Source organism: Lineus longissimus, chromosome 11 (assembly GCF_910592395.1).
Source record: "Lineus longissimus chromosome 11, tnLinLong1.2, whole genome shotgun sequence".
In the NCBI taxonomy this organism is placed as follows: Eukaryota; Metazoa; Nemertea; class Pilidiophora; order Heteronemertea; family Lineidae; genus Lineus; species Lineus longissimus.
The window spans coordinates 14,657,973-14,678,441 of record NC_088318.1 but is presented as its reverse complement, the minus strand read 5'-3'; the positions used below and the strand labels follow the sequence as shown (position 1 = coordinate 14,678,441).

General features: G+C 40.4%; 2 protein-coding genes across 2 annotated transcripts; both read right to left on the bottom strand.

The window, feature by feature from the left end:
* Positions 1 to 4,745: 4,745 nt before the first annotated feature.
* On the bottom strand, positions 4,746 to 6,271 carry LOC135495975 (bolA-like protein 3). Its single transcript, XM_064785041.1, has 4 exons — positions 6,107 to 6,271; positions 5,613 to 5,751; positions 5,361 to 5,449; positions 4,746 to 5,073 (listed from the first exon to the last, which is right to left on the bottom strand). The coding sequence occupies exons 1-4, from the start codon at positions 6,128 to 6,130 to the stop codon at positions 5,008 to 5,010; spliced, it is 318 nt and encodes a 105-aa protein (XP_064641111.1). The 5' UTR covers positions 6,131 to 6,271; the 3' UTR covers positions 4,746 to 5,007.
* Positions 6,272 to 6,482: 211 nt separating this feature from the next.
* Positions 6,483 to 19,705, bottom strand: LOC135495371 (sodium-dependent neutral amino acid transporter B(0)AT3-like). Its single transcript, XM_064783903.1, has 9 exons — positions 19,208 to 19,705; positions 17,581 to 18,050; positions 17,182 to 17,292; positions 16,813 to 17,054; positions 16,216 to 16,384; positions 15,544 to 15,748; positions 15,027 to 15,186; positions 14,715 to 14,877; positions 6,483 to 14,322 (listed from the first exon to the last, which is right to left on the bottom strand). The coding sequence occupies exons 1-9, from the start codon at positions 19,440 to 19,442 to the stop codon at positions 14,032 to 14,034; spliced, it is 2,046 nt and encodes a 681-aa protein (XP_064639973.1). The 5' UTR covers positions 19,443 to 19,705; the 3' UTR covers positions 6,483 to 14,031.
* Positions 19,706 to 20,469: the final 764 nt, after the last annotated feature.

Below are 20,469 nucleotides of genomic sequence, written 5' to 3'. Positions count from 1 at the left end.
GTTTAGAACAATAACATTAATGTCATACTTGTGATAAGATGCCTTACTTTGAGTTGTCTACTTGTGTTTATGATCTATCCAATTTTCCTATGCGCCCATCCGCTAAGGTAGCCATATGTATCTAAATGCATGGTTGTTCTGATCACAACCAGAACAAAGGGTGACTTTTTCTTCCAAGATCTTCGGCAACAAGGACCACAGAACCTGGCGAACCTCTCGTGCATAAGCATAGCCACCTCCAGGCGGCGGAGCGAGGTGATGCATTCCCTGTAGGTGGAGATTAGTGTCATGTTTTCCATCATGACCGCGACCAGCAGGTTGACCAACATCACTGCCGACAGATACCAGAACGCCTGGTGAATGAAGTGAATATAGAATGGTGGGTTCGGGGCGAAGTCCATTGTTCCGATATCCAGAAGGAAGATTCCATAAAATGCTTGACCGATGTTGGCGAAGTTGGACTTGTTGCCTTGGTAGCGCGTGCTATGTAGGAATATCATGAAGACGAAGTTGATGACGGTATGAATGGCTGTGAAGTATACCAAGGTGACAATCATCTTCTGTAGACAAATGGCGAAACCCGAAATCCCCGGGAGCATCTCTAGGATTTGCAAGAAGCAGAGGAGAGCGAAGGGGATGGTGAGAGCTTTGAAGGTCATAAAGACTATCTCTGGTGCGCGGAAGATGACAAGGAAGAACTGGGTCAGGCACAGGACACACAGAATGAACTGGGTGTATCGGTAGAACGAGGTGTGGGTAATATAGGGTACACTTCCCTCCAAGTCCATGTGGACAAGTCGCCTGTCCTTATCGCAGATGTTGATCATGAACTCGACTATATCAAATATGATGATACAGATAGATATGATCCCGAGCATGATAGCAAGGACAAGGATCTCAAGTGACGGACTCTTCATCCGTGCCTGGTCGTTTGCGTACGAGGGAGAGGTGAAGTTGCTTGACGCCTCTCCGCTACCTCCGCGACCCTCACCTGCTGTAGGATCATGGTGGTGATCGTCGTGATGGTCATGATGGTCATGATGGTCATGAGGATCATCCCTCTTCCTACGGGATGTTTTGGTACCGGGGTTACTCAAATCAATGGAGCCCAGGTATAATATCAGACAGACAAAGATTAGACGAAACAGGAACCACGTGATCAACAACGGCAAACTATGACGCATTGTCTTTTTCCGCCATGCCTTGACGAGTGGGAAATCCTGCACCTTGTTTTCCTGATAACTCTGGAGATGAGAAGATTGAACTAACGACATCATTCGCAGCGGGTGTCGAAGGTCTCTTGTGTGGGACACACGGTTATGGTATTCCGTGAGGTCATACTTGACCAGGGTGTGTAAGCCTTGTTTACCAACAATTTCCTCATGAAGGTAGACGCCCCTTGTATCCAAGATGGCACGGAATAGGCCATAAAGACCGCGCTTCGCCGCCAACTCCAGCGGCCTGAATCTATCAGCTTCCTCTCCATAGAGAAGCTGCTTGCGAACGGTCGCACTCAAACCGCTCATGACTTCAACATAGATCTCCACATACTTGGACTCAATCGATCTGTGTTCGAAGGCAGCCAGTATCATAGCGTGGACGAAATTGGCCCTGCCTTTGTCAACCACTGTGACGTCTACTCCATCTTGAATCATCCTCTTCACCACATTAATGGAAGTACTAACGCAAGCTAGGACAAACGGAAACTCGAACGCACATTGGTATTTTGGGTATTTCCCTGACTTGGCGACACTAGGATTCTGAGGGTAGAGGAATCTACTGTGCAGGAAACGCTCTTTTTCAAAAGGGTCGTGTTTGCTTAGAATTCTATCATAGGCGTCGACGTCATCTTTCTGTATTGCAAGGAACCAATCCAAGTGTTGGGAATAGTCAAGCTCAGCAGTCCTGCTGGATGACACCTTGTAAGGCATGGGGGCTTGGTATGTTTGAGTCACCACCTGGGCGGTACCTCCATGATGCACCGTTTTCTCAGTCCAAACTGATGTTGTGGCAGCACTACTTGGCGCTATGTGGTGAGACCTTTGAACATGGTGCATAGTCCTGACCGGTGGTGCTGTTTCAATTACGTGGTGCGTCTTCTGTGTATTTGTATGATGCAAAGGTTCCTCTTCCTTGATGGAGAATTCAGCACTCGGAGTGATAGATTCCGTGGTGTAATTGGTTTCTCTGGTGACGTCCACGTGATGCAAGCCCAAGGCGGTATCGGTATGAAGATCCGATGTTCTGACGGACGATGTCGCTGATGTCACGGAAGGCGTGACCTGCGTTTCGCCGTCAACACAATGGACAACTTGGGCTGCGATATCAATGTGCTCCGCTCTTTCAGGGACAAACACCGTCCTTTCATCAATGACTTCATGAATGTGGACAGGCTCTTCTTCTTTGGCAATGACATGATGAACGTCCTCAACTCTGGGGGAGACATGATCTACCCTGGCGACGCGAATAGTCTCCTCCGTCTTTCGTTCATGAATGGGGCTGGGACTGCTCCCTCTCACCTCCAACGTGGCCGTGCTGTAATGATCGCCATCATGGCGACTCCTGTACGTCTTATCAGTAACATTACGATATGGAGTCTCGAGGGTGGAGCCATGTTGTGTAGGACTTCTCCTGTTATCATCAGCAGTTTGATAGCTGACGTTCAATCGATCAAGACTCTGGTAAAGACGATCAACTTCTGCATCGTCGCTCTCATGTTGTAAGTGGGGGCTCGAACTTCTGCTCCTGTTGGTCTCTAACACGTTTTTAACTTCATTGACCTTAACGGACGATCGACCGTCACTTCTGTCTATGATGACAAAGACCTTCTCTATATCTTTGTGTGGAGAATGGTTCTCACTCTTTCTCAAGCTATGGTCATGATGAGAGACATTCTCGTAGGTGTGGTCATCATGAATATTAGTAGTTGTCTCCGTGACGTGTGTTGAGACAGATACCCCATCCATCGCAAGAGGCAATTTCACTTCTTCCGGGGTATGCAGCGGTCTTTCCGCCAGGTCAAAGATGTGATTATAAGGATGGACGACACTCTTCACGCGGCCTTCGGACCCTAGGTGGACGTCATGACTTGTGGATCCGAGGATGCGTGGAGACGACCTTGCCAGAGGTGATGGGTGGTGAGGGACCTGAAGCTCGTTACGGTAATGGTAGCCAGACTCCGACCTCGAATCGTGAGGATAGTGTGTATCTCGAGTATCTCTGCCAATATGGCGCCAGGCTCCCGGCTGGCCTGAATCTGAGGCGGACATGATCTTCAATCCAGCAGTTTAGTTTGGAGGAGAAGGTGGAAAATTGACGACTGTAGTGTAGAAATGAACAATGGAAAATGATCCTTACTCACGAAGTCTGTCAAAGTTGTTTCGACTTAACGATGCACTTTTACACAATAATGAGTCCTTATCCTAAATGAAACACTTCTTGAGTGAGGGATTGCTGAGAAAGTCAATTAATGGAAGTCCAGGTTAATTGGTCACGTCTTCATATTGCCGCAAAAGAAATGTTGTGCTATTCGGGGTTATACCCGAACTGGTCTCAGTTTATAACGTTTGGGAATAAAAGTCCAAATAAATCGTCACGAATGTTATCCGAATTAATCCACAGCCTCGCCTTTCTTCAAGCCATCTGTTATTCCCTTCATAGAAAGAGCGATTCTCTACATATATTTTGAAATCTTGCCAATGTGACTTTGTAAGAGAAGGAGGAAAGTCGTTACGACAACGCTCTTCATGAGCAGCACATAACTGATGAACGAAGAAAGGCGTTCGCTTTGTAGCTCCGCGTGGAAAAGGTGTGCATCACACAGTAGGAATATTCATGAGATAAGTTAAGAGGCTCACCTGCTCGGAGTATGCAAAACTGGCCCTTCATACCCTCTGATATAATACAACATGCTTAATCGATTCCTCCGAAGTAAGAGCCGTCAGCCGTTTGACAGCAAATGCGACCGTTAAAAATCTGTTAAAGGGAGAATATACTCATGCGCAAGTTTTTGAAATATAAGCCCCGGCGTATAGATGCTACTTCAGGCCAATGCAGAAAATCGTTGGATCGCATCGCACGAGCGGGGGCGGCGAAAAGGGAGGGGCTGGGAGATATGCTCTGCCAATCCCCCTCCCGCCGCACTCCTCGGTCTTCAGAACTTTCACATTCACGTCTTCATCCGAATATGATGGGGTAACCAATGACGTGCTCTTGGAGGTTTTCAGGACTGCCACAATCACGTCTCCATCTAAATTATTGTTGTTGGGAATCAATAACCAGCTCTGGAAGGTCTTCAAGACTGTCACAATCACGTCTCTATGTGATTATGAAGGGGGATTCACTTGATGGAGAATCAATAACCAGCTCTGGGAGGTCTTCAAGACTGTCACAATCACGTCTCTATGTGATTATGAAGGGGGATTCACTTGATGGAGAATCAATAACCAGCTCTGGGAGATCTTCAAGACTGTCACAATCACGTCTCTATGTGATTATGAAGGGGGGTTCACTTGATGGAGAATCAATAACCAGCTCTGGGAGGTCTTCAAGACTGTCACAATCACGTCTCTATTTGATTATGAAGAGGGATTCACTTGATGGAGAATCAATAACCAGCTCTGGGAAGTCTTTAAGACTGTCACAATCACATCTCTATGTGATTATGAAGGGGGATTCACTTGGTGGGGACAACCCATCACCTCTTTTTAGGTTCAAATATAATAAGTTTAACATTAACAGCAACCTAAATCACTATTTCTTCCACAATACTCAACATAAGTTGATTTTTATTAAAAGACCCGCATTAAAAATGGTGGCAAGGCGCCTCAGGTCTGTCCATAGAGCGGTCACGTGATGAGTTGACCTGAAGTCTAATGTATTTGCTCCATGCATCCTGAAATCACAGTTACAGCAAAGCTAAGTCTGTAAATTAGCTTTTGATCAGCAGACAGAATGCTCCACAGTTGGCCAAGAGTCTACAGCAAACAGTACTTATTTATTCCAACCTTAAGATTTTGGCACATTTGTTGTGATGCGTATACCATGCATGTCCTTTATTTCCTCTTTTAATGCCTGGAAAACAAAGATCAAGAGTTTAAGGTCCCATATACTCTATAAATCAATGGTTTTAACTTTATAAATATCTAAATGACAACAGTTTTTAGCACCAGTATATATACATCAAATAGATATTTATCCTGGTGTCCAACAGAAAGGTAGGTAGTCAATAATTACCATCCATCACGGAGATGGTGTGCAAGCAAGACAGTTTAGTCCAAATATCAGACTGAGAAAAATATTGCAAATATTTTTCATTAAATATGCTTTCAAAAAATATAAAAATGATGCGGATTGCTCACCTCGTTAACCATCCTATGCTGCATAACAGTTCTTTTCCCTTCAAATTCGGGAGATTCTATGAGTACTTCGAACATGGCACCACATCCCCCTGCAAAAAAAGTTTTTTTTAATCACCCTTTCTTTCAAAACTCTTGGGTAAACTTCTGCGCCCCAGAGTTGACATCTTGCTAACTTTTACTTGGAGTTTTACTCTGTTCACCTTTTGATGATAATAATGTGCTTCATCATACTGTCTGAACTCAAATATTCACCGGATATATCTTGAACTTGAATAGCTGTGGCCATCGGAAATTTCGTCTTGAGCAACTGGGATAGTTTCTGTTCTCCCTGCGTTAATCTGGCAGGGGCGTCACAGTAGAATCTTCTTGACACTGCAAGGGCAGGTCGTAACTGAAAGCATAGTAGTAGCAGTGTACATACAATGTAGAAGACATTGAATATACACCAGTCAGAGGAAGTCACTGCCACTGAGTGCCAGCCCAAAAAAAACCCACCTAAATAAATAATTCACAACCACACTGTCCACAGGAGCGTGAAGTGAAGTGTACTTTTTACCCTCCTGCGAGCACAAATTCATAAAAAGCACTTATTTGACTTAAATTTCAAGCTCCTGGGGGCACAACGAACAAAATAACTTATGGTATGTGAACAGTGGTCTTTTGTTAGCTGCTTACAGCTTTGTAGCCCCGTTTGTTGTAGACAGAAAAAGCATGTCTTCTCTAGTGAAGCAATCTTTTTAATTTACCTTCGATATCACCGACTTAAACATAATTGTATATTACTCCTTAATCGATTCAACATTTAAATGCAAAAATTCCAACGGTCAGCATGTAATAAAATTTACATAAATAGGATTTTGTTACGAAATTCTCTGAAGGTCAGATATGATCGGCCATGTTTTGTAAGTCGTGCCGCGATTGGAAAGAAAGTACCAAGGCTGCAGTCGGGAAGGAGATGGATTTCCATACCTACCCTCGAGTCTTTCAATTTTCTGCCGCGAGACAGCGCCACTGTCGCCTAAGACAATTTCACATTGTGTGTCCTGGAATTGATTGGTTTTCATCCCTTTGGAAGGTCATCAGTCTCAAACAAAGCGAATTTGATAGAAATAATTACTAAAGTTTAAGTAATTACAGTTACTCCTTTATTTCGTTTTTTGTCTAAAGTAACTAATCACACTTTGACATCAGTGGACCGAGTACGAAATGAAAGGACAGGACATGTTTATGTTAGAAAATCTATCCATTGTGTCAAATCAATCGACAAAACAAGAAAATTTAAAATGCAGGCACGAAATCCAGCACATTCATCCAATGATAAAACAGATACCACTGTGAATGATAACATATTTTTGTACTGCTAAAAGCAGGAAAATTCTGTCGTGCCCTTTCCCTAACAAAGGATGCACTTTTCTGAAGCTGAGCTCAACACTTTAAACACTGGGCCATGGTAAAACCGTAGTGCCAACAAAAACACACCTTTATCCTTTCATCGATAATATACATTTTTATGTCAGTGATCATGATACACACAGAGGACAGTTTGGACACAAAAACCTAAGAAAACAGTAAAACTTATCACAAATAACACAGAGTTTAAGGCCAGCCAAAGACGAGACATGTTCATTGCATGCAACTGGAAATGAAAATCACAACCAATGCATGTTGGCATCATCAATGACATCATCCAAAAATCTCTATCCTATGTTTTTAGCTTCTGGTATCATACTGTGACATCATCACAAACACACAATAGAAAGATTGTTTAATATAGAATAACTTCTTGCTTTATTTGTGATGAGGAACTGTCATGTCAGAATTCTGCTTCACATAGTTATTTTTGCATGTGATGAAAATTGCTAGTCAGTGGCTGGCTTAAAACAACTACATACACCCACTAAAAATAAAACAAGGACAAAGTCACACCAAAATACTAGTAACATAGACATTTTAAAGAACTCTCAGGGATAAAAAACTCGAAATTTCTTTTAAATTTTTCTCTACTTCAATAATACATGGTTCAAGTTGCTTAGATTGGAGTTGTCACCCTCCAAAAATCTCGAGACGCACTTTTCCAGGTGGAACTAGAGATTTTCATCATATTTTTTTACTTTGAAATGACCTTTAGGGCCCTAAGAAGTCATAATTGATAAGTTTTTAAAAGTTCAACAAAACAACTGACGGGTCATTTTCGCCTTCAAGTTCTTTCAAAGATTACTTCCTCCCGACTCTTGACAATTCTCATCCATAACCTCAAGTGTTTTCCAAACCACCGATTTTGAACTGCATTATAAGAAGCACCCATTTTCAAATATTGAAGCCTGATCGCCATTGATAATAAACCCGGTGATAGAGGTGACCATGTATCTCCCTTTACCCCAGCTATGATTCAACCATCACCTTAAAACGTGTGTTATGCTAATGCATTTTGATATTTACAGGAGAAACCATTGGCTTGTCTCCTGTCGCTCAAAGTAGCAAGCTTACCGGCTGATTTTTCAGTTTCACACAGCTTTCCCTCTCAAAGATACTTTGGCACCGTGTGACAAACATGCTTGGATATGCAATTAAGTAAAATGGCCATTTGTAGCACATTCCTGTCAATGAAAACCCACAAATATGCTGTTTTTATGAATTATGAGGAATGAGATTCCACAATTGTCATCAAAACAGCCTTTTTATCCAGCTTTTCAAAGGATCTCTTTGATATATTGCTATGCCATTGTGATCAGGTTCAACAGGAAACACACGGGTACAGGAGTTGTTTGGATAAGATATTGAAATCATTTCCATCGACCAACCTCAACCATAAACCTTGTCGGCACACTGCGCATTGCAATGCTATAGAAACTGGTCACACAGAGTAGGTATCTCTTCATTATTTGTTACCTAATCCTCAGGAAGAAAGTGATTGCCTTGCTCATTACACAAAAATAAGGTTTTATGCAATCATCTTTTCACCCAGCACCAAATTACAAAATGGTCATTGGATACACACAGACGATGGGTTAAAACTTACTCACTCAGATCTAGCACCCTCCAATTCATAATGGTTATGTGGTATCATTTTAAAAGAAATTGAGCACATTGGTAGGTGCAGATGATGAGACGGAACTCTTCATGAACTAAATGTAAACTATAAAGCGAACTAAATCTGTGTTCTTAGAATCCGAACCAGACGCCACATTGGATTTTAACAGAGCGTGGTAGAAACTAGACCAACACAGAGCTGATCCTGATTCCAACTGTCGAGTGGTTAAGGCATCGAACTCATGAACAAAATGTCGAAGGGTTGGTTGGCTGCTTGAATACAGGGCACAAATGGCCCTCTCGCAGACACCTGGCATTATAGAGATGGAAGTTAAGCGTCTCAACAGCCAAATCTGATTGCCTTTCATTCGGGACGACAACACCATAAACAAATGTTTTATACACATTGTTACATTTTTCTACAAGGCACCAACACAGTAACCAACCAGTGAATAATGGTGAAAGAACAATTTTTACACATTTTCACCCTACATGTGGGATTTTAAACTTTTTGTACAAACTATTTACAAAGCGACGATCTGGCAATGCATATGAATAGTTTCACCCATCTTAGATTGCTGTATTCTTATAAATACTAAATTATAAATCATCACAAAGGCCATGATGGAAAATGATGTCATTACCATTAGACCATTTAGTGTAACCAAACTTAACATGGTGGATGAAATCAAGTCATGTGCATCTTGTTGGTCTTGACTTCAATGTTTGGAAGCAGTCTTGCATTGTAGATCGGTGAAACTAGAGTCTATACATTGTCCCATACATGACGCAATATTGGAAGATATTGATTGATTTGATTACCAGGTCTTGGCTTACTGAGGACCAATTTTTCACTTAAAAACACATTTTAATGGAGAGAAGTTTAAAACTTTTAAAGACAAAAAGAAAAGCTGCCATACCTTACAAACCTTCCTCCTCTCTCAATCTGTTGCAGCAAAAAGCACTCCAGATCAAACTTTCAAGACAGGGCCAATATACAATATACTATGGATTGGGCCACTATACAACTTCTTTTAAACTATATCAAGTACCTGGAACTTGAGAAAGTTGCAATGGTTATCAGCATATCCATACCGGCAAAACAAGCTGTTAAACACCAAATGTCCAACAGAACTACATTTAAACATTATAATTTTTTTTTTCTTACAACTATCAATATCTCCTGAAAATCATTACAATTATCGAAGTTTGATTGTTGTTTTTTTCTTTTTTCATCTTTTTTTTCTTCTATTTTGTATCTCTTAAAAAATTTCAAAATGGGCATTGTTATTTGACATCAACTACTGTAAACCTGGAAAATTGCACGTGTTATAATTTTGCATTTTTCGCAACCCGAGATTTAGCAAAAATAAAACTCTGCACAGAACAAAATCAAATGACTAATACAGCGTTCTCAAACCCAAAGTTAAAACTATGCCAAAAAAGCAATTTCACGAAAATGCAACCTATAATAGCCACAAATATTTCCTGGTTTACAGTTACCAGCAAAAACCTTAGAATATGGGCACCAAGGATGAACTATCACTTCAGATATAATGATGGAAAAAGGAAAAATACATAGGAAGGAGTCATCTTTCTGAAATATACACCAAACTGAGCTTGAACTTTCACAGAATAATCCCACAGAGAGTGGTAGTACATATGTCTCTTTCCATAGTTATGTTGACTTTGTTTGGGAAACAATGGATCAAGACTGATGTCTCAAGACCAACCTCAGAAAAGTATCCTGGTAAAAATGACATCTTTGTGATGCTTTGAAATGTTTGTAAAAAGTACAATTTTGCGGCAATGAAAGAGTTCAAAACACACATCGCAAAGAATGCAGATGCAATAACTGAAGACACAATACAGGTTTTAATTCTTTTTCATCAGTCTGGATAAAACAGGTTCAAGTTTTATGCCGGTTACAGTTGATGTCCTTGCCTGTTCTCAAAAGCAGTTTTGTCACTAACTCTGGCATCAACTGGATCCAAGCGCTTGCATGATGGAGGCAACGCGGCGTTAATGACAGTGTTAGTGACAAAACTTGCTTTTGAACCAGGCCCTACTAGCTGCTAACAATCAATAAGAGAAACTGTTATTTACAAAATATATGTACGTACATTAACAGCAAAAAATGTCCATTTCCACCAAGTCACACATTATGATTGTTACTTTTGAATAACTACCAAAGACTAGCAGCAACTACTAATTTTGAGAGGTGGAGTCAGAAGATGCCAACCTATCATAAGATAGCATACTCGAATATCATTACAGTCACTCAATAGCTACAGCGTATTTCCATTTCCAAAGAATGGCCAATTAACCACAAAAAATGGAAAATTCTAAAGTTGGACTGAGGTTGTTATTCAAAATTTAGAACCTATGGTAATCATATGCGCGCAGTTAGTATCAACAGATGAGCAATATAATATTCATGACAGGTGTTATAAAATGATTTGAAGTTTCTCTATCTACATGTATAAATGATATACAAACAGTATTACATATATTTGATACTTACAAATGAGAGTAACAGGGACCCGATGTCTCCTTTCCCCAGGAGGGAGTGCATCCAGCCGTTCTGCATTTTTTCTAAAACTAGCCAGACTGGCCTTTTAGTTTGCAACGTTGAATATGAGATGAGGCAAATTGGTTTTAAAATGGTTTAGGTATAAGCACTATACATTTGATATCCCAGCGCAGATGGGAGTATTCTAGTACTTGCATGTCCTCATGCATGGACAAATTAAGTAGCTGATGGAGGGTGATATTGGTTTATATGAACAAAGACTATAGTTTGCCCCCAGATGATGAACGTTTGTCAACATCTTGGATCATTCAAACTGTAGAAAATGCTTTTTCTAAAAACTAAAAGCATTAACTACTTGATGCCTTTTATTAATTTAGTATCAGCTGCAATGATGCAGTATATCTCAAGCCATGTAATAGTAAAAATGTGATGGAAAGCAGCAGTGGCAGTGTTCGAGTACCGGTATCAAGAGTCTGGCTTAAAAGCCAGGAAGGTCAGATCTGGTTCACAAAGTCACCAATAGGGGTCTCTCCTATTTCACCAAAAAAGAGGTCAATACATCTGGAATAACATAAGCGATGCTATTTATAGAATAAAAAAATAATGAACAACTGTGCCACTGTCTGGTGTCCTCAAAACTGTTCTAATTTATAAACAAGATCTTATCAAGACACTTTTATGCTTTTACCTGGCCTAATTTCCTGACCCATAATTAATTATGAATGACGTACTCCTTTAATCGTTGAAGTTGATCAAGTTAGCACTTGCATAGGTAGGAGAATACTGTTCTACACGTCTCTAAAAATACACCAGCCAGCGTATAAGCCTGATAAACAAATTGCATTGGTTGTGCAGCTAGAGTTTTATGAAGAGGAACTATTAAAAAAAACAGTTGTATTCATGACGAGTGAACAGGGAGCAGAATGGGAAAGGGTTAAAGGAATCCTGCAGGCAACACTCATCTTTCTGGACTTGTACGCCGATAAGGTATGTTGCAGCTGAGAATGAGATACGCATCCTTAAGACGTTTAAAAAATTTAACATTTTTGTTGATGTTTAGAAATCTCTCACAGGCCTACCATTTGTGAATGTAGTTTTTTGCTATGACAATAGTAAATAAAACGTAGTTATTACCGCTGAACAGTAAACAGAAATATCAAAGTAATGAAAATTGACCTGCAGAGTATATCTTTATTGGTGAACATTTATTATATTCATTGCCTTTTGTTAAAATATATAAAATCAAATTTGAAATCAAATTTTGAACAATGTTGGCCTTTAAACAGTAACAGCCGAGGAAGTTTTTTAGAAACTGGGGCAATCATAACAATGGTGAAAGACAAACAGAAAAAAACCCAACAAAACAATAATAAAGGATGAAAACCGACAAAATGTCTGCGGGACACTCTGTCAATACTACTCAGAAACAGACTTAAATCGGAATAACTAAAGCAACCTCTTTGCTCAATGATATGATGGCCATCTCCCACGTTTGAGTGCTTTACCAAGTACAGGTACTCCCTTTCCTACAAGAATAACAAGAATTGACTGATGAAAATACAGTGGAACCTCTGTTAGCGGACACCTATCTATTAAGGACAACCTCTCTATTAAGGACACTAGTTTTGGTCCCAAATTGGTTGTTTCCATTCAATTTCACCTCTCTAATCAGGACACCTCTCTATTAAGGACAGCACTTGTCAGTCCCGAGGGTGTCCTTAATAGAGAGGTTCTACTGTATTCTACATAAAACACTATCACGCTATTACATTTTTCCTGATTCTCTGTCAGCATCAGCCATAACCTTTTTTCATAACAGGTATCATCTTATACACATATTGTTCTCCCATAACCAAATAAATGACCTATCTTAGAATAAATCATCAATTTCTTTACGAGTATGAGGATTTTCAGTTTGATGATACGTAGCGAAAAAAACTTTCTTGACCACTAGGGGAAGAACCAAGACACTTTCTGAGAATGTGACTTGACTGGTCACGAAATGTCAAGATAAAAATGTTTTAACTGTTTCGTGAAAAGAAATAGACTTGGCTTATTTCCTGCAGGCTGGATATAAACAGTGGACAATACCTTTAATGAGGACATACATGTACAATGCATTGTAAGGCACAGTTAGCAGATTGGAATGGGTCATTCCAAGTCATTTCACTCATGTCATTAACTGGCAAAACCTGAAGTTGGAAGCTTTAACTACCACTCAACTCATGATTTCTAGGAACTGAATTACGATTGCTTCTTGAGGTAAAATTACTGTTGTGCATGGAAAATGCCATGGATCCTGTACAGTGTCGATATATTGGGTGATATGAATAAAGACTAGCAAATGCTTTTATCTAAATCTCCATGTACATTTACACTAGGCCTTCCTGTACAAAACCGGAGTAAAAGCATTTGCTAGTCTTTATTCATATCACCCATTGTAAGCTCTTTGAGAAATATGCTTATCCTACATAATATCGAAGAGGATTTTCTTCCATTGTTCATCCAATGACTTTGCAGCAAGTTTTTACCAACTGGCCTTCTGTTTACCTGGGAAAGCACTCTTTCCTCAACATTGTTTTTTGTACTGCGTCGCATGTAGCAATATCTGTACATGCTTTACATAACAATGAACAGGAACTGTGCTTCAGTAGGCAAGGAGGCGGCAAGTAAGTAAAAATTGGCTGCCAAGTCAATGTTTGATAAATAACAGCAGAAAATCTCAGATATCATTTAGAATGACCTTAATACCTATTCAAAATGTCCCAACATGACAATAGGAGATTTCTTTGTCGTTGTCAAATTTTGCTGGAATTTGAAGGGTCTTCCATATGGTTTCCCCGACATGTATGCGTATCCATGTGACAGTGACCTAATTTTGCATTGCCCAGCCATCCACTTTCAAATCAACCATGGATTGCAGGTAAATGTACAAAATTAAGCCAAATTCTTTCATCTTGTCGTACAAGAACATATTTTTCGTAAAGGATTTTGTTTTCAAACAGGAAAGGCATTTTTTATGGACAGCAGTACAGGATTGTTACACACTCTGTGGTTTTTCTTGCATAATGAATATTGACACAGAACGACCCACATATGCAAAAAAAATCAATCATCATCAAATGTCACTGTTAAACTGCCATTGTCCAGCCGTGGCGTATAATTCACTGTCAAGTTGTCATCCGAGATGATTGACTGATCGACCAAATCGGGCATAATTGCAGAGGTTGATTGTGTCGTTCCACCGGTTGCACTCACAGCTGCCTTTGCGGAGTCCATACTCATACAACCAAATCTTCTGAGGACAGCTACAAGGGGGATACTAATAACTGATGAACCAACAAGAAGAGTGATGACAATACCACACCACCACGGATAGGGAGCTTCTTTCATCAAACCCTGAAGAAAAAAGCCGAGTTGTAATCACTACAAAACTCTCACAGATTCATGGAAAATGCTTTCACAACTTTACATTAAATTTATATGTGACCTGCTCTGGTAAAGCAAGTCGAATGTTGCCAGGGAACATTCAGAATAAACTGCAAATAACCTGTTGTCATTCATTTGCAAATTGGTAATGCCATCAGGCTGCTCTTTTTTGAAGCCAGATGGGAGATAAGTGGTTGGAGCGCTTGACCCACTATCAAGAGGTCAGGGTTCGTCTTCCAGAAGGATCACTGCTGTTTTGTCTTGGTGTCAATGAGCAAGGCACCTGACCCTACTTAGGAGTAAATCGGTAACTAGCTGGCAGAGATAGCCAAACGCGAATAAGGACGATGATTGGTACTTACGACACTTTTGTCATAGACAGGATACGTGACTGGGACGATAATCTTGCTTATCACGGATGCTATAAGGACGGTGAACATAATAATTGGGGCCACGAATCGCCACGTTATTTGCCAATACAATCCTGGCTTTTCACCGGTAATGAACTCGATATCCTTATTAAATCTGAAAAGATGACAATAACATTCGAATAAAAGTTTGAATTTGAAAAATTAAATGCATGAAGAGTATGAGTGAAGAATAGTCCACTGATTTCTCTATTTTGAATTTTCTAACCAAATATACATTTGGACATAAGATGAAAGGATACTTACTTATTCATTCCCCGCAAATACACCACACCAATAACTTCAAAGAAGGCTATCGTCATGAAGGGAAAACTGCCAGCAAATGTGTCAAAGAGTTTAACCCAGTATTGGCCACTTCCAAGAGTGAAAATGAACCCGATCAGATACGAAATGATGCACAGAAAGGCTGAAAAAAGACAAACCCAAATGTACTTTTTCTCGACATTCTCTACCGACACTTATGCTATCAAATTAGTACTACATGCTTGTACACTGTCACACCATTTGAAGCATGTATTTCATGACAAAAATCAAGCAACAGACAGCAAATAGCAGAATTGGCCATTGAATAGTTAGTCGATCGCTATGATTCTGGTGTCCTCACGTACCAGTGTCTAGTCCACAAACTGTAGAGCAGCGGATCCAAAATGGCGGCTTGCCGTGGCAGTCACATACATGTAATGATGTAGAAAGGTGACTGTGTAGGAGAAGTGTCTATCTAAAGTGTTAGCCTGAAGGTTTTACTGAAATCTTTGACAATTACCTGCAGTTAGCTCTTTTCGCTTCATCCACTTGAAAAGCTGAAGATCACATAAGGAGGTTGATACCCCTTCTAGAGTCCCGAACTGACTGCCAAGTCCTAACATGAGCAACATAAGGAAGAACATGACTGACCAAAACTGTGATCCTGGGAATTCAATGATGGCCTGTGTGAACACAACAAAAGCGAGACCGGTGCCTTCAGCAGCCTGAAATGTACCAAGGTGAAAAAATTATTTATATATTATTGATGAGAGCCATGTCACATGTGACGTCTGGTGGAGACCTCGGAAATGATTGCACTGCAACGAAGCAATTTCACCATTCGATGACAGAAACAATGGAAAAATTGTAACCAAACGATTTCATTGTATTTGCCTGATCCTCTTTTAAATGATTTTTCGTATGTAACGTCGTTGCTCTGCATAAACTTTATATTTCTCAGAAAGACTTTGTGACTACATTATCAATTGTGGCCCTTATATCATGTTCGTATCATATGGTATATTCCTAGAATAGACTAATTATGTTTGAGCTTTGGGTCAATTATGACTTATAAAATGTGAGATCTGAGGGATTGATTCCAAGACATGATTACTCGGTCCCTTCCAATATACATGTACAATTTTGAATTCTGACGAGAAGGTGATTTTCGCAAAGGTCTCCTTTCACTTACATGCTCGAGATTTTTTTCCAAACTACAGGTTTTCAAATGCAGTACTTTTGAGATGTTGGTTAGATTAAAGTCCAAAACATATTGGTCAAAGCTGTTGTTATGATGGCCTTGGATATCAATGGAGGTATTCCACTGGCTTTCAAGGTGCGCAGTGATTGTGGCATTGTTGCTGAAAATAAAATTAGTCAATGATATTATTAAATTGCAAGGGGCCAGGGCCAACCGTTCTGACAACGGATTCCCCGACATACCGGTCCCCAAGTTTGCCACCAGGTCCCATTTAAAGTAACAGATACGGATGCAAGTCAACCCTAACCACCCTGATAAAGCATAGAGGAGCAGAAACATGTGTCATTGGAGAAAATAAACAGCCCAACAATAGGGACCAGTGGCAGTGTTGTAAACTACAGTTAAAATATCCAGTTTTACTCTACTCCGGGAAGACCGTTGAACACAATGTTGATGAATAACTAGAATCACACACTGCAGACTTTCTGATGTGGCAGACTGCCAAACAGCTGCAATGTGTCTGAAGGCCACCAATGCGAGCATGTGAACACTTCGAAATAACAAGATTAGTCTGAAACTCATACTTACTGTTCTTCACATTTATCGAAGAGAAGATTGGCTTTGAAGCCCAGGACAGCAAAAATGATGATACTGGCGAACAAGGAAGTACTGCAGTTTGTCACAGACACCATTAACGCATCCCGCTTGCAGTTGTTTTTTGGAGGGTTATAACTGGCATAAGCAATTAGGCCTCCAAATGCTAGACCCAAACTGTAAAATATTTGAGTTGCCGCATCAAGCCACACTTGAGGATCTAGGAGACGGTGCATCTGCAATGAAATAAATTAGTTGAAATTACCTAATTTCTAGCTGTGCTCAAGAGGACTTTGACTAAGACATGCAGGAGTTCCTGGGTTTATCTCGATTGTTTGTTTGTTGACTTCCTAACAAACCTACCTTGGGCGTGAACATGTGTCTCAATCCATCTCCAGCTCCTTTTAATGTCATAGCTCGACCAAAAAATATGATCAGCACCACGTAAGGGAAAGTGGCCGTCACATACACCACCTGCAAATAGAATGAACTGATACAATAACCATGCGTTTCAGAAAGTACTTTAAACTAAAGATACACTTTGAAAGTCTGGAAGTGGGACATGCCAACTTTGGGAGTCAAACTATTTTTTTTCTCTTGTTGTTTTCATTGTGTACTGTTCCATTTTATTTATTTTCGTTTTAGGATGCTGAAGGTCTGAAGAAATCAGTAATAACCCCTACAGTCTAAGAAATGTGGATTGTTGCCTCTAGACCAAATCACCACTGTAATGTGAAGGGTAAATAATGAAATAGATTGTACCTTTCCCTGAGATTTAATTCCCCTGCACATGCAGAGGTACACAATAATCCACGCCACTGTCAAAGCCACCAGAATCTTCCATTTAATCCCATCAGAATGTTCAATGCCATCCGAAATATCCAATGTCTCGCGATACCAAAAATATGATGTTGAGTCACTTATGTCACATTCCTCCACTATTTTAGTTTGGTTAAACTCGTCCACATATTTCGGGCATTCAGCCCACGGTAACACGGTACGGAACGAGAAAAACAGGTAGTAAAGACACCATGTTATAATGACGTTATAATACAACGAGACAATGAAGGAAACCATGGCGCTGGCATAGCCTAGGCCACCGAGATAAGGGTTAATTTCATCCCATACTCCAATTGAACCTTTCCTCAGCCGTTGTCCAATGGCAAGCTCCAGGTAGAACAAGGGAATACCCTCGGCAAACAGCATGATGACATAAGGGATAAGAAAGGCACCTGCAATAAAGGGCAAAAAATAAAACCTGCATTGAAATGAAAATATGGGCATGCAACATGGATGGATGGATGGATGGATGGAGTGGACCTTCTGGGCAAGGAGCTGCGTGATCAGTTTAACCAAGTAACTTTTCAATCATCCGTTTACCAGTACCTTTTATATATTGTGTGATTTATAACAGTCTATTGGAGTTATTTGTCGCTCTCTGATATACTGATCACCAACAAAAAAGCCTGCTGTGTAATAGCCAATTACATGCCTTATGCAAAGCATCTATTCTAACACAAATAATAGCAATTTTGACAAATTTATATTGCCTACAGTAGAAATGTCACAAGGTAATAAGTGATTAATTCAAAGGGGTTTGTTGCAACATGACCTCCCTATTGAATTGAGGACACCAACCCCAATACCTGAAAAATGAAATTTTCACAGATGAATTGGCATTTTAACTGGGCCCGGTAGCATACTTCTGGGGATGGAAAATTAAGGTGAAATAGCTGAAAACCACAACCGTGCGGGTGACAATACCCTTCTTAATCTTGATGAACAAATTCTTGTCTCCAGGTAAGCATTCAATCTATGTACAGTGCCTGGAATGGACATAAGGTTCCACATGGCCTGGATACTAATTTCCAACAGGCCTTGTGTCCAGGCCAAGCAATGTACATTTCATCACACTTCCACCTGGAACCAAGAATTTGTTTATCAACAAGGGTGCCTATGGCCTAAACTGGGGGATTGTGTGATTGGAGGAATGATATCATAACTCGGTCATATACTGATCAACCCCACATCAAATAAAAATACCATGGCAATAGCCCAAGTTTCTTGTCTGGGTTATGTGCAAGGCGTATGACGTGTGTAAGTTCAGCTTGTATACAATAATGGCGTACAATGTATACGTAGGCCGATACGATAAATTCCAGACATCATTTCCACAATGCATACAATGCACAACGTTCCTTCACATTACCTCACTCACCATGATCATGATTGGCCACGTGTGTTCTGCGATACCGAACGAGCAGTCATCATAAATACTCAAAACAAAAGCCAGACACACCATCAAGCTTCCTTTCACAGCAGACATCTTGACAATGACGAATCAATACATGAAACCAATATGGTGAAAAGGGGAAAATTAGAGTCTTACCCCCTCCATTCTGCTGGCAGAGGTACGGAAATCGCCAGACATTTCCAAGCCCAACAGCGTAGCCGATTACCGAGAGTAAAAACTGGACTTTACTGTCCCAAGCAGCTCGAGGTGCCCCTCCATTTCCCTCGTTTTCACCTTCCAGATTGAGTGGACTCAATTCCATACCACCTTCATCGGCATTTTCTGATGAATTATCATCTGATGATTCCCCTCCTCTATTTTCCTCGCTCATCTTGCTTTCGTCAACAATACATTCATTCAATGGCTGCCACTCGCGCAAGCGAGGGGTGATAGGTCGGTGCGTATATCAGTATAACGCGGGAAACATGATGGCATTGGTTATTGCAAGGGTTTCCAACCCCAACCCCCTCCCCTGCTTCTATTTGTTCTGTTAGATATACCAGAAGATCTTGTCTTTTGCACTGAGAACTAAATTTCAGAATAATCCGACCATTAGTTCGCACTCCAGCGCCCGAAAACAAATATTCATGAATGAAAGGACTCAGTCAGGAAGAGGCTCGTTTACCATACTATTATCAGGTCTGTGGCAGCATGTTATGGCATGGTTGTTGCAGTGGTATCTGCTGTCTCATCAGGTCTGCTGTTCTGATTTCATGCAATCCCTTATGAAAATGATTAGACTGTGTTCGCCATGTGAAAATGAAACACATTTTTCCCACCCTGTACAGGGTGGACCTTGCAATAGCATTCCGCGAAGTTACTATTTATAGCTCACAAGGTCATTTGCATAAGATATTGATGACGTTTTAGTCACGTGACAGTCGGACATCGACACTTATTTCACGCATTTGAGCTTATTTCAAAGTCAATTATCTTTGACCCTGCATTGTTTTTAGCATGAATGATACCATAGAGTCAGAGAAAGAAATATTCAGAACAATTATGTAGTATTTCCAACACTCGGACATGTGCCAGATATAATCTAACTGCCCTAGTTAGAAAGCCTGAATCCATTACGAAACCGCATGTTTGTCCGACATTGCCTGTAATTCAGCGATGGGGAAATAGAGGGCAGCAGCTGCAGTAACGTCATCTTCGCGGGATGCTATTTCCTTAAAATTTCGTTAGTTGTAGATATTTTGGTAAAATAAGGTGTAGATTTTTCTGTGTTACCCTGAGCTTAACCTTCAACAAGTCCATGTTGTTTTAATTTGTACATGATGTTATATCATATACTGTAAACAGTGTAATCATACTTTGTGTATGGAAAGTGATTCCTTCCCGATTGCAAACGAGTT